Consider the following 14,017-nt stretch of genomic DNA (forward strand, 5'->3'; position numbering starts at 1 on the left):
CAAAATGCAGTTTCTAAATCAAAGTGTTTATTACTTATGTCAAGATGTGTGGCAAGAACCGGGACCAAATGCAGGATTTTCCCATCAGAGTCGGTGTGTTTATTTACAGTGAGAAATGTGAACAATCGTGAAACAGAAGGAAAGAAGTGGTTTTGGTGAACGTGCTCCTGACTCCCGCTCCATGCTCATGGTCCATGGTTTGACAGGCAAACAGTTCCTAAACTCTGAAGACAAACATAAAAAAGACAGCTTCTGAAGTCGTTCAAAGGGCTAAGCAACTTTGAACGACTTCAGAAGCTGTCAGAGGAATGAGGACCCAAAATGCAGGACTTGATGATGAAGGCAGTGCGTTTATTTACAGTGGTGTAAATCCAAGCAACAATAAATACCTTGTGCGATCCCGACTCCTGTTCCGTGTCTTCTCCTTTAACCCGTGCTCCGTGCCCGTTCCCTGTGTACTGTCCGTGTGCTGCTTCCTGGTCTCCACAATTCCTCCTGGGGAAACACAAAGGCAGCCGTGAGTACAACACCTGACGCCAGACCTTGCACATAAACCGAGACTGACGGGAAGTCAATGATCCAGCGTCGAGGAGCTCTCAGCCACACTGTTTTGAAGCTCCTCTGATGAAGCTAGATCGGCGCCAGGTGTCATAGTACGGCTGTGTGCCGGCAGGAATTGGACCGAAACGCAAACTCACTGGAGACAGGACGAAACTCAAAATGGCAGCTTTTATTGCTGAACACAAAAAACAACAAAATCTAAACTGGGAAGACTCTAACAAAACACACAGGGAGCTACAGGTAGAAACACACAGCATGAGGGTACGACACGACAGGGAGCACAGGAAAACACAGGGCTTAAATACACAGGGGAGTAATTAGGAAATGAGCAACAGGAGGGAGACACAGCTGGGAGAAATTAGGCTAACGAGACAGGAGAAAGGTAAAACTGAACACATTGATATGAGACATGAACTTTCAGAATAAAACAGGAAACTAACAGACAGAACCAGAACGGACACTGAACTTGGCAGGCAGACTCACGAGCAGACACAGTGACACCATGGACAGACAGAGGGAACACAGGCAGGCATGAAACAAGCACACTAACACATAGCAAACCTAAACAAAAGACAAGGCAGAATAAACAAGTATATAGAAGAATATAAAGAAACACAAAACATCGAGTCCTCAGACTCAGGACCATGACACCAGGTATGTGTGGAGATTCCTGGGTGTGACCGGTAGCTGGCAAGGCCACACTCACCAGAGCTGAAAGTGCCTGCCATGACTGCACCCACACACCTGCCAAAACACAAGCATGGACACAGGACAGCAGAAGCACAGAACACATACATATAATATAATAATAATAATAATAATAATAATAATAACAACAACAACAAGTCCATACTGCACACGGACCCCGAGTCCCTGGAACCGGGTCCGTGACACACACTGATCCCAGAACAGACCGCATGTACAAATCAAGTTCTCTCTTTAGTTCGTTTTCATCCTCCTAGTCCTCCTCCTCTCCTTGTAACCCTGTTTTTATTCCTTGGGATGAAAAAGCAAAAAGGGGCCCGAATCTACTCCTGCAGGAACAATCGGTCATTGTTTGTTTTTTAAACTGCTGAGATATGAAGCGATCCTCGCTTGTTTGTCTCTAGTTAGTCTGCAGTTTTTATGTTAACACAAATGCATGAGTATTTTACTGACTCACTAACTGACACTGGCACTATCGGCGGTTTAGAGGTGGCGTATGTACACAGATTGAGGAGGATCTAAGTATGACGTGGATGACAGAGGAAATCAGGCATGGCCCTCCTGTCAAAGTTCATTCCCACTTTGAGTTTTTGTTTCACAGACGGTTCAGCCTGATGTAAATTCACTGCCAGAAGAAAAATACCCTATAAATCTATTAGCAGCTATGGTTTAGGCAGCAGAGCGTAAACTAACACGTCACTTGGAGATAACTGTAGATTTTTCCTTCATGGTTTCAAATGTAAGCTGGCTGATTTGGTTCATTTTTGTTTTTTGTTTTAAACTGAGCAAACCTGGTCTTCTCCTGAGGACTGCTGCAGGTATCAGAATCAGAATCAGAATACTTTATTGATCCCTGGGGGAAATTATCATGCAAGCATCTTAATTTAATAAAAAACCAACAACAACAAAAAATAATAAAAAATAGAATGAAACTCATTTCAGGAGACAAATAACATGATGTGTCCAGGACCGTCCTCCTCTGCATCCCTGCTCAGGACATGAGCCCTCATGTTTCATGTCTGCTCACCTGGGCTTCCAGTGTCAGACGTCTTACACAAGCTCAGCTCGTAGATCCCAGTCACTCGGTTGCTATAATGAAGCAGAAGTTTTGAACAAGGAAACTTTGTAACAGGGCAGATATCTTTGATTGTGAAACAGAGATGGCCACAGTGCAGCAGCCCAGATTTACCAGTCAGGAGTTTTGGAGTATCCAGTCCCAAAGAGGTTCTTGAGAGAACGGGGTGGGGAAATCTTGGCGTCTCGGGAGTAAAAGACCGTGCAGATGTCTTTGGTGATAATGGCAGGCTGGATGCAATGGTCCAGCTGCAGAGAGGAGATAAAGGGTGTGTGTTAGACACGATGACATCAAGAGACTTAAAAACACGTACAAACAGGTACAACACGGCGGAGCAGCGGCTGACCTCCAGATACGCAGATAAGGTCATGTAGATCTTCTCTCCATAGGGAGTGACGCGGTTGAGCAGGAGGGAGTTGTGCAGGGAGCTGTCCCACACTGCCTCAAAGTCCTGAAAAAGACAGAAAGAGCAAAAGTTAGCTTGACAGCATTATTTTTTATGAAGTCCTACTTGGTGCTAACATTACAGGGTCTCTGTTTACAGCAGTGTGTCATGTTGTTAAAAAAAGTGAGTGACGTGAGCGCAGTTCTGACATATCAGGAAGTGAACACAGTGACTGAAGCTGTGTTCACATTCATCCTTTAATCATGACAAAACGTGAGGAATCACACTGAGGTGAGACCTTGACAACAGACAAATCAGAAGCCACAGAGTGTCAAGTGTCAGCCGACACCAATGATAAGAAAGAAATTCATTTACAGACACGTGAAAAAGCAGTTTAAGGTTCTAGATCTGGATGATTACAACACATCATTATTTATTTAAAGCAACCCAAAATGCACAAATGACTATAACCAAGTACATCCTGTGATTCAGCAGCTGATAGAACCAACTTTAGCAGCAAAAGCTTGAGGTAATCATTTTTTATTAGTGTTTCACAGCAGTGTGGACGGATTTCTGGCCCGTTTGTCTTTACAATGTTTCTTCGGTTCATTGAAGTTTGCAGATATTTATTCATTCACAGCTTTCTTAACGTTCAATTATGTTGAAGTCTCAACTTTGAGCCACTGCAGCACCACTCTGTTGTTGCTTTGCTGCTGCGCTCTGGAGTCACTGACCCAACGATGATCTCTTTGACTCTAGAATACTTCATGGCTCACTCAGTGACCTGGACACTTTGCAGCTTCTTTGGCAGCAAAAAAAGCCCAAATAATCATCACCCGAGCAAAACCGTTGGTATGAGGTGTTTTTGCTGATATGCCGTGTTTGGTTTTCACCAATGTTGAAGCTGTGCATTAGGGCTTAGCTTTTCAACTTTGCAAACCTAACCCATGCTGCCATGTTGTATTTAGAGGGAAAATGGTTTCTCCTGGAAGTCTTTCCAAACAGGCCATATTTGTTGAGTCTGTTTCTAATTGCACTGCCATGAACTCCAACATTTAGCATGCCTGTAGAGCCTCAGATGTCTGGGGTGAATTTTCTGGGACGTCCACTCCTGGTAAGATTGGAAACAGTCTTTGATTTTTTTAACTTGCGAATAAATTTTCTTGCTGCAAAATGATCGACTTCAAAGCCTTCCCACATTCATGGGTATCAACAACTGCTTCTCTCCTCCTCAGTATGTTACCACTTACCTGAATACGCCACACCAGCAAACTGACAGTAGTGGTTACACTTACTGATGATCTAGTGCACTTGATTAGCACTTGGCTAATACTGACCCTCTTAAATAATTATGGAAATAGTCTTGGATGTACTTAGTTTTTGAAACATCTGAATTTCAGCTCAGTGTGTGTTAAATAAATAATGACCTGGTATAAAGTGTTATGTGTTGTTCATCTGAGGTTGCATTTACCTCATATTAAGACCTACTAAGGACCTGATTTTTTTTAATTATGTCCTGATACATAAATCCAGAGAGCTCACATAACTGCATATGCTCAGAATAGACAGCACACATGGATACAAATTACTGCCTTGAAGCAGCAATCTTAAGACCAGCACTATGAGCTCCATACAAAGTTACACTGTTCCTGTTATTAACAGCAGGGGGCACTATCAGCCACAGACTGAGAGCCAGATATGCTCTGCTGGTGCCTCATTGGCCTCATTGTTACTGAGGAAAGACTCTATAGTGAGAAACAGCTGAGGGGGAAACATTGATCTGGGAACGTCTGAGTGTTACAGAGGATATACATAGCACTGTGGTTCAGTGTCACACAATCACAAACAAATACAGCAAAGTACTAAAAAGGGTGCTGCCTCCAAATATCGCTTTTACTGGTTTGGAGTTTACATTTACATTTACAGTAATTGATTACACAGCGGTGGAGAGTAGACTTTATCAAAGTAGATGTCTTTCTGAAAGCGCTGTAACTAAGTTTAAGAATATAATCCACCCACTGTTATCATCTTCAATGCCCTGTACCAACATAGAGCAGAGCAGCTATCTGAACGCTACTCCAACAGAGGTCGATTATCTTGTTAATAATTTCACCTCCTCACTACGTACGACTCTGGATACTATAGCTCCTGTGAAAACTAAGGTCTCAAATCAGAAGTACCTGACTCCGTGGTATAATTCTCAAACACGTAGCCTAAAGCAGATGACTCGTAATCTGGAGAGGAAATGGCGTGTCACAAATTTAGAGGATCATCATTTAGCCTGGAGAAATAGTTTGTTGCTTTATAAGAAAGCCCTCCACAAAGCCAGAACATCTTACTATTCATCACTGATTGAAGAAAATAAGAACAACCCCAGGTTTCTCTTCAGCACTGTAGCCAGGCTGACAAAAAGTCAGAGCTCTTTTGAGCCAACAATCCCTTTAATGTTAACTAGTAATGACTTCATGAACTTCTTCACAAATAAAATTTTTATCATTAGAGAAAAAATTACCAGTAATCATCCCACAGATGTAATATTATCTACAGCTACTCTTAGTACCATTGATGTTAAGTTAGACTCTTTTTCTCTAATTGATCTTCCTGAGTTAACTTCAATAATTACTTCCTCCAAACCATCAACGTGTCTTTTAGACCCCATTCCTACAAAACTGCTCAAAGAAGTCCTGCCATTAATTAATTCTTCGATCTTAAATATGATCAACCTATCTCTAATGATCAGCTATGTACCACAGGCCTTCAAGCTGGCTGTAGTTAAACCTTTACTCAAAAAGCCATCTCTAGACCCAGCAGTCTCAGCTAATTATAGGCCAATCTCCAACCTTCCTTTCATATCAAAAATCCTTGAAAGAGTAGTTGTCAAACAGCTAACAGATTATCTGCAGAGGAATGGTTTATTTGAAGAGTTTCAGTCAGGTTTAAGAGCTCATCACAGCACAGAAACAGCTTTAGTGAAGGTTATAAAAGATCTTCTTATGGCCTCTGACAGTGGACTCATCTCTGTGCTTGTCCTGCTAGACCTTAGTGCAGCATTCGATACTGTCGACCATAATATCCTATTAGAGCGATTAGAACATGCTGTAGATATTACAGGTACTGCACTGCAGTGGTTTGTATCATATCTATCTAATAGACTCCAATTTGTGCATGTAAATGGAGAGTCCTCTTCACACACTGAGGTTAATTATGGAGTTCCACAGGGTTCAGTGCTAGGACCAATTCTGTTTACATTATACATGCTTCCCTTAGGCAGTATCATTAGAAGACATAGCATAGATTTTCACTGCTATGCAGATGACACCCAGCTCTATCTATCTATGAAGCCAGATAATACACACCAATTAGTTAAACTGCAGGAATGTCTTAAAGACATAAAGACCTGGATGGCCGCTAACTTTCTGCTTCTTAATTCAGATAAAACTGAGGTTATTGTACTCGGCCCTGAAAAGCCTAGAAATATGGTAGCTAACCAGATTCTTACTCTGGATGGCATTACCTTGGCCTCCAGTAACACTGTGAGGAACCTTGGAGTCATTTTTGACCAGGACATGTCTTTCAATGCACATATTAAACAAATATGTAAGACTGCTTTCTTCCATTTGCGCAACATCTCTAAAATTAGAAATATCCTGTCTCAGAGTGACGCTGAAAAACTAGTTCATGCATTTATTACTTCCAGGCTGGACTACTGTAATTCATTATTATCAGGATGTCCAAAAAACTCACTGAAAAGCCTTCAGCTAATCCAAAATGCTGCAGCAAGAGTCCTGACAGGGACTAGAAAGAGAGAGCATATTTCTCCTGTTTTGGCTTCCCTTCATTGGCTTCCTGTTAAATCCAGAATTGAATTCAAAATCCTGCTCCTCACATACAAGGTCTTAAATAATCAGGCCCCATCTTATCTTAATGACCTTGTAGTACCATATCACCCTATTAGAGCACTTCGCTCTCGCACTGCAGGCCTACTTGTTGTTCCTAGAGTATTTAAAAGTAGAATGGGAGGGAGAACCTTCAGTTTTCAGGCCCCTCTTCTGTGGAACCAGCTTCCAGTTTGGATTCAGGAGACAGACACTATCTCTACTTTCAAGATTAGGCTTAAAACTTTCCTTTTTGCTAAAGCATATAGTTAGGGCTGGACCAGGTGACCCTGAATCCTCCCTTAGTTATGCTGCAATAGACGTAGGCTGCCGGGGGATTCCCATGATGCATTGAGTTTTTCCTTTCCAGTCACCTTTCTCACTCACTATGTATTAACAGACCTCTCTGCATTGAATCATATATGTTATTAACCTCTGTCTCTCTTCCACAGCATGTCTTTTATCCTGTCTTCCTTCTCTCACCCCAACCGGTCGCAGCAGATGGCCGCCCCTCCCTGAGCCTGGTTCTGCCGGAGGTTTCTTCCTGTTAAAAGGGAGTTTTTCCTTCCCACTGTTGCCAAAGTGCTTGCTCATAGGGGGTCATATGATTGTTGGGTTTTTCTCTGTATCTATGAAGCGCCTTGAGGCGACTTATGTTGTGATTTGGCGCTATATAAATAAAATGAATTGAATTGAATAGGAGGCTCAATAACGACAGGCATGAATGAAGACAGATCAGAACAGCTGTTTTATCACAGCATCCAGTACCAACACAATCATCCACACTCAAGAGCCTGTTGGCTTCAGAGTCAGCAGCTGAACCGAGTGGTGCGTTTTCAGTGTGATCTCACAAAGTCAAATCCCTTTAATGATGTTCTGTCCTGTCTTCCTCTATCAAAAGCACACAAACACTATAAAACATTGTTTCTGTGCTTTGGGGTTTTTGTTTTCTGTAGGCTGCTCACCTACAACCACCTCATGAACATCTTTCCAATGGAGCTCGCTGCCCTTCTCGTGGATGAGGGTCACTCTGATCCTCCGCTGGATCTCCTGCAGCAAACATAACAGGAGCTCAGGATCACAGTGAGCACAGCTAGAGCAACATTACGCTTTAAAAGAAGATATTCAACTGTGTACAAAGGAAGCAGTTACCACTGTGCGAGTAATAAGAAAACAACATGTGCACCAATCCTGTACCTGGTGCAGCAGGTAGGTACCATGACAGGGCAGGCCTCCACTGTGATCCACGATGGCTGGGATGTACCTGTGCATGGAGGGAGGAGGTGACACAACATCCCAACTTATAATATTCTTCGTGGAGATAATTTTTATGGTTCCTTTAAAGCTTGTGCGTGAATATAACACTCCAGGTGGATACTCACTCTCCAGTGGGCTCCAGCTCGCTGATCTCAAACCAGACCAGCAGGTCGTACTTGCTGACACACTGACCCAGGTTGGATTTGGTGATGGTGTTCAACTTGGTGGCTGCAACTGCCACACACACACACACGCACGCACGCACACACACACACACACACACACACACACACACACACACACACACACACACACACACACACACACACACACACACAAGCTCAATGTTATCAAGCTGGAATTTGTCTGAATTTAAGAGAAGATGAATAAAAGTGAGGAGTATTTACTACATGCTTTGGGTGACTAAAAGGAGGATGGATAGGTGAGATGAAAACACTACTGACCCTTTATACTGAGCCAATAGCTCACACACTTCTATTAAATCTGTCTAAAGAGCCAGTAATCACAGAGGATAGATACTGGAAGCAAACTGAAATGTTAGGAGGAACTAAATCACACATTACAACACCAGTGGCAGCACCCTGCTGTCTCACACATCAGGTCCTCATGGTCCTGTTGAAACGGCCTAATCGCTAAAGCTCACAGTTGCATTCCTCTATACTCAATATGATCGAAAAAAACAATTTTAACAAACAATTAAAAAATGAACAAGTAAAAGATCTACTATAGCCAAAAGAAGACCATTTACAGACTATAGCGCTGTGAACAAGTATTTGCCTCCTTTCTGCTTTCGTATCTTATTCCATATTTGTCACACTTACACGTTTCAGATCAATACATTTATAACATTAGACAAGAACGTGTTAGGATGCCTGGGTCGTTGACCCAGGGTTTTGAGTTTATTATATTATTGATCATTTCCAGTCTTTGGTTTCTTTGAGTTCTGTCTTATGGTTTATGTCTCTGTGTTCTCTAGTTGCTCTGTCTCCCCTGTCAGCTGTATCCCCTTGTCAAGTTCGCGTCTCTGTGTTTTGTTTCCTGTTTTACTTTGAAAGTCGGTGTCTCATGTAAATGCGTCTGGTTTTGCTTCCTTTGTCTCGTTAGGCCTGATTTGCCCTAGCTGTGTTTCCTTCCTGTTACCCATTCCCTGATTGCTCCCTCTGTGTATTTAAGCCCTGTGTTTCCCTGTGTTTGTGCTGTGAGCCATCTAGCTGTGTGTTCTGTCTGCGTAAGTGTATTTTGTAGTGATGGCCAAATGAATCTTTCTGAAGCTTGTGTTGAAAAATGGTTCATTACTCAAAGCTTTTCAACACAGTCCTCTCTGGTGACATCTGGTGGCCACAAATATTAAGAGCAGCTTGAATCCACAAAATAAAACCAGTTGCTTCATAATGATTGCCCACTTGACAGAGTGGAGTTCTGTCTGATATTGGGCCGCGGTGTTGCTTTAAACGTGTATTTTTGGGTGGTTAAAAAAATGTGGTTTATTTGTTTAATAAATAATTTTGACCAGTAAACTCTCCTTGTTTAAACATGCACCATTGTGTGGTCTTTCTTTGCTTGTGACTTCTTGATGTTGGTAAATAAAATAATTGAAAAATACCACATTACATATAATATACATATGATAATGTACAACACATTATGGAGTATGCTTCCGCTGTGAGGTCCTGTCTCCATGCACTTATGCAATTAACCGCTAGACGGGTATATTTATAAATAATATTATATTAGGGAAATTTCCCCAGACATATTTTTGACCTGGGGGGAGAATTGATTGTGAGATGGAAAAGGAAAATGCTTATGAACTTGCAAATTAAAAACATGATGCATTTAAAGTAGCCCTTTTTCATTTTTATTTAAGAAGAGAATTTGTTTCACTCTGCGATGGCCGAACCTGTTCCTTTTCATGGAGATAATTTCTCCTGCCTTAAGGGAAACCCCTTCACATGGCACAGAGGAGGCTGGAGTGCAGAGAAACTGGTAGAGATGCAGTTATACAGTCTACCTGGGCCCCACAAACTATCAGATAAAGAGAATAAATAAATCCAATTGCTGCACATTTGGCAGACTAACATTTTCAGATTAATTAAACAATAAAATATATATTTTTACAATATTACATGTAAAGAGTCAAGTGGAAGTTTTTCTAAAGTTATTTAATGATATTTATATTATGGAAGCAGATTTTTGACATTTCACCTTTTTCCCGTTTTCAGATATAATAAACAGGCACAAAACAAAAGCAAACGGCCAGAACACAAAGCTGGAAAACCCACCCGATTGACAAAAATCAACTCAAAATTCTCCCACACAACAGAACCCCCTCTATTCCTCGCTGGCTCCAAATCTCTCAGTAGAAATATCAGTGGTTTGCTATCTGTCACCATCAAAACGCTCCACAAATCCCACGAATGATTCATTTCCTTATAAACCATTGAATCAGACACCGAAGCAGTTAGGTTCTAAATGAAGCTTCGGACGTCACTGATCACGTGACTCTGGCCAAACGAATCAAGCTTCGACACAGTGCTTCTGAAGCAGTGTGTTGATTTTTTTGACACACACCGGAGCTTCAGCTTCAAGCGGGCCATCACTAGTATTTTGTATTCCTAGTTTTGTTGCCTTTGGGTCCTTTTCCTGCCTGCACACAGCCGTTCACATAACAGAATGTCTAATATTAAACGGCAGTTTTCAAGGGCAAAACGCTATCCAAACATACTTGGTCCTATATGAAAAAGTAATTGCAGCGAAAACCTGATACCTTGTGTGTCACCTCTGACACCAAGAACTGCAGCAAGCGTTTGGTGCTTGAGGTCACATTTTGAGTTTGTGAAGATATTTAAGGTAGACACACGTAATTAGCGACAAGATGAGTAAGGATGAAGTTATTGGACTGTATCAAGTTTAATAACTTCATGCATACCAGTGACATCGCGTCGCCAACGAACACCCCAGTGGCTTCAAGCCTAGGCTTAGCCTCTACAGGAGAGGTTTCAGCCATGAAAAGTGTGTCCATCACAAGCCCACCACCATAATCTCAGGCCTTGAAGCAACAATCATGAAAACTAATCTTAACTGAGAGTGTTGGATGTCCTCATTGTTGCAGAGCACATGGACAGCATACTCACCTGGTTCTGTGGGCCAGCAGCACATGTCACACCATCCATCACCCTTGTCATCACATTCAATCTTGGTCTGAGAGACATCTGAAGAGAAACAGAGCAACTTCAGAGAAGAAACTGAAGCTAATCAGTACATGCTTTCAGGACCCCCCTTGTACCAACATTGTGTCCAACAGCCTCCACCACAAAGTTAGCAGATTTACCAACAACGCCTCCTTCCAATCCAATTCACTTTAATCATGCATTAACAATTCGTTGGCTGCTTTTAAAATACAAAAAAAAACATAGCTCAGAGTATAAATCCCTTTGAGGCAATAATAATTTTAGGTTACTTTACAAAAGTAAAAAGAAAAAAAAGAAATGGTACATTTTAAAATCCTTTGTTTATGGACAGAATTCTTCCTGTTGGACACAAGAAGCAGACTCCAAAAAAACTGAGACTCTACAGAAGTCTGATTAGGCTGCTGTTCATGCAACTGGCTCACTGTGGTGTGACAATAGTGCGTTTTCTGTAAACAGTTTGCAACAAAAAACTGAATGTCCTTCACGTGATCCAAAGTGGGGCCTTCAAACAGTCCAGCACCTGGAACTGTTAGTGAGAGTCGCGATTCGTTCAATCATTTTTTGAATGCTTCTGTGGTGATCTGATTTCTATCATTGTTTTGTTTTTTTGCTACGACGTCTTAAAACTTTTCTCTATCGTGAAGTACTGAGAACGTTTATATTATAACTTTGGTTATACACAAGTCATTTTATATGTTTGCGTCTTTTTTTTCTTTTCTTTTTTTTTTTCACCCAATCAGTCGATTTATGGGTGTAACTATAGTTTTGATTAATGGAGTCTGGTGCGGAGCTGCCGTATATGAAGGTTTTGTGCTCTTCTTCCCGGCAGTCCCCTTAATGCACGCTGGGATGGGCCGCAGTGGTTCTTGTTCTTTTTTGCGGCCTTTTTCTTTTTGGGGGGTGGGGTTCAGTGTTCTTGGTGTTAATTTTGTTTTAACCTTTTTTATGCCAGTCCTTTGTATTATTTTTCACCAGTCCATATGTCATACCACCTCTCATTTAGATGCGGGGTAACAATGCTACTGGTTTAGGAACATGTCCTTTGACGTTTACATCCTGGAATTGCAAGGGCTTAGGCAGAGCTTTGAAACGTGGGAAGGTTATGTCACATTTGAAGCATTTATCTTCTGATATCGTTTTTCTTCAGGAAACTCATATTCACTCCAATGAACAGAGACGTTTAAGAGCAAATTGGGTGTCGCAGGTTTACCAGTCCACTTTCACATCTAAGGCCAGAGGTGTTGCTATACTCATACGGAAAACCACTCCATTTATATTTGGATCCGTCGTTACTGATCCGGGTGGGAGATTTGTTTTGGTCTCTGGGTCCATTAACTCTTTCCCACTGGTCTTGCTAAATATCTATGCCCCTAATTTTGACTGTCCTGACTTCTTTTCCAAAATATTTTATCTAATTTCTGAATATAATATGTCTAGTATAATAATTGGTGGCGATTTTAACTGCTATTTTGATCCTGTTTTGGGTAGATCGTCTACAAAAATAGCCCCTACTACTAGATCCACGGCAGTTTTGAACAATCTGGTAAAATCACACAACATGGTAGACGTTTGGAGGCTTCAGCATCCAAATGACAGGCAATATTCCTTTTTTTCATCTGTATGTCATAGCTTTACCAGAATAGATTACTTTGTTACAGATTCTAGACTACTACCCAGTATTGTCAGCTCTGCTAATCATCAAATCTTGATTTCTGACCATGCCCCACTTACCATGAAAATAGATTTTAATTTACAGCCTCGAATTTTTAATTGGAAATTCAATTCTACCCTTCTGTCAGACAAAACTTTCTCCACTTATGTTTTCACTGAGATTTCAGATTTCTTAAAACATAACGACAATGGTGAGGTCTCTGATTCCACTCTTTGGGAATCTTTTAAGGCAGCATTGCGTGGCAAGATCATTTGCTTTCAAACATTTTCGAAAAGAACTACATTAAATCGTCTGTCCCATATTGAGTCTGAATTGTCAACATTAGAGGAGGCACTTCGCCAATCTGATACTGAGGACATATCTAATGCTATTCTGAAACTAAAACTCGAATACAATCATATTTTGGGAACCCAAGTCGGTAGCGATATTATTAAATTGAAACAAAGACACTTTGAGTTGGGAGATAAACCCCATAAATTATTTGCCAGACAATTAAAAGATGTGCAAGCCCATCGCACCATACACATAATTGCCTCCTCTACCGGTGAATTAATTACTGATCCTAAGCTGATTAATGACAGATTTGTTGAGTTTTTCAGCACACTGTATTCTTCTAAATCGAACGCCACTCACTCTGAGCTTTTTAGCTTTCTTAACTCTCTGAGTATTCCAACCCTTACAGAATCTGCCACCCAAGTGCTTGATGCTGATTTCAGCATCACAGAAGTCAAAGCTGCTATCCTTTCTTTCCCTAGTGGTAAAGTCTGCGGACCGGATGAGTTCAACATAGAGCTGGGCGATAGAACGATAATGATATGTATCGCGATATAACTTTTTCTCGATAGAAAAATTAAACTATCGCGATAGACTTCGCCGCTCTTGTCCTCTTAAAAAAAAAAAAAAAAAGGAACAGCCAATCCAAATTACGTAGCGCAGAGCCGAACCAATCACAGCCCCAGCGTCACGTCACGTGACTTGTTACGTACAGCACAAGTGCCATGCCGCACATGTGTATTTGTTTGGGAAGCAGCCAGCCACCGGGTAATGGAGGAAATGAGTGTGCCGACTAGAAAAATCAACAGAGCGTGACCAAAGGTTACCGAAGAGAAAACAGATGATGGTTCCAATGCTGGAGAGATTGTCGAACGGAAGAGCCATAGAAGTTCTGTAGTGTGAAGGTATTTCGGCTATTTCAAGTCTGACAAAAAACAGAGTAGCGTGCACTGTAAATTGTGCCGAAAGCAAGTCTGGAAATACAATAAACTGGTGCATGCGCTA

General features: G+C 41.4%; 2 protein-coding genes and 1 long non-coding RNA gene across 4 annotated transcripts; all 3 read right to left on the reverse strand.

The window, feature by feature from the left end:
• Nucleotides 1-5: 5 nt before the first annotated feature.
• Nucleotides 6-774, reverse strand: LOC113027360 (uncharacterized). Of its 2 annotated transcripts, none has more exons than XR_003273031.1 (3): nucleotides 566-774; nucleotides 390-495; nucleotides 6-224 (listed from the first exon to the last, which is right to left on the reverse strand). It is a non-coding gene; the product is annotated as an uncharacterized LOC113027360 (long non-coding RNA). The 2 variants fall into 2 exon arrangements; XR_003273032.1 differs by having other exon boundaries at nucleotides 6-297.
• Nucleotides 775-2,042: 1,268 nt separating this feature from the next.
• Nucleotides 2,043-3,683, reverse strand: LOC113027249 (kinesin-like protein KIF1B). Its single transcript, XM_026176870.1, has 6 exons — nucleotides 3,672-3,683; nucleotides 2,688-2,792; nucleotides 2,456-2,589; nucleotides 2,294-2,355; nucleotides 2,237-2,253; nucleotides 2,043-2,078 (listed from the first exon to the last, which is right to left on the reverse strand). Exons 1-6 carry the CDS (start codon nucleotides 3,681-3,683, stop codon nucleotides 2,043-2,045), a joined length of 366 nt encoding a protein of 121 aa, XP_026032655.1.
• Nucleotides 3,684-4,400: 717 nt separating this feature from the next.
• LOC113027251 (kinesin-like protein KIF1B) lies at nucleotides 4,401-11,090 on the reverse strand. The gene is made up of 5 exons (XM_026176872.1): nucleotides 11,011-11,090; nucleotides 7,984-8,092; nucleotides 7,799-7,865; nucleotides 7,567-7,651; nucleotides 4,401-4,516 (listed from the first exon to the last, which is right to left on the reverse strand). Exons 1-5 carry the CDS (start codon nucleotides 11,033-11,035, stop codon nucleotides 4,401-4,403), a joined length of 402 nt encoding a protein of 133 aa, XP_026032657.1. The 5' UTR covers nucleotides 11,036-11,090.
• Nucleotides 11,091-14,017: the final 2,927 nt, after the last annotated feature.

The sequence above is a fragment of the Astatotilapia calliptera genome, chromosome 7, assembly GCF_900246225.1.
Source record: "Astatotilapia calliptera chromosome 7, fAstCal1.2, whole genome shotgun sequence".
Classification (NCBI taxonomy): domain Eukaryota; kingdom Metazoa; phylum Chordata; class Actinopteri; order Cichliformes; family Cichlidae; genus Astatotilapia; species Astatotilapia calliptera.

Excerpts from the sequence above, each read along its gene's own strand:
- LOC113027249 (XM_026176870.1), bottom strand. Across the intron at positions 2,590-2,687 it reads CCTTATCTGCGTATCTGGAG|CTGGACCATTGCATCCAGCC; the intron begins GTCAGCCGCTGC and ends TCCTCTCTGCAG. Across the intron at positions 2,356-2,455 it reads TACTCCAAAACTCCTGACTG|CAACCGAGTGACTGGGATCT; the intron begins GTAAATCTGGGC and ends GCTTCATTATAG.
- LOC113027251 (XM_026176872.1), bottom strand. The coding sequence starts at position 11,035 with ATGTGCTGCTGGCCCACAGAACCAG. Across the intron at positions 8,093-11,010 it reads CTGCTGGCCCACAGAACCAG|TTGCAGCCACCAAGTTGAAC; the intron begins GTGAGTATGCTG and ends TGTGTGTGGCAG. Across the intron at positions 7,866-7,983 it reads GAGCTGGAGCCCACTGGAGA|GTACATCCCAGCCATCGTGG; the intron begins GTGAGTATCCAC and ends CTCCATGCACAG.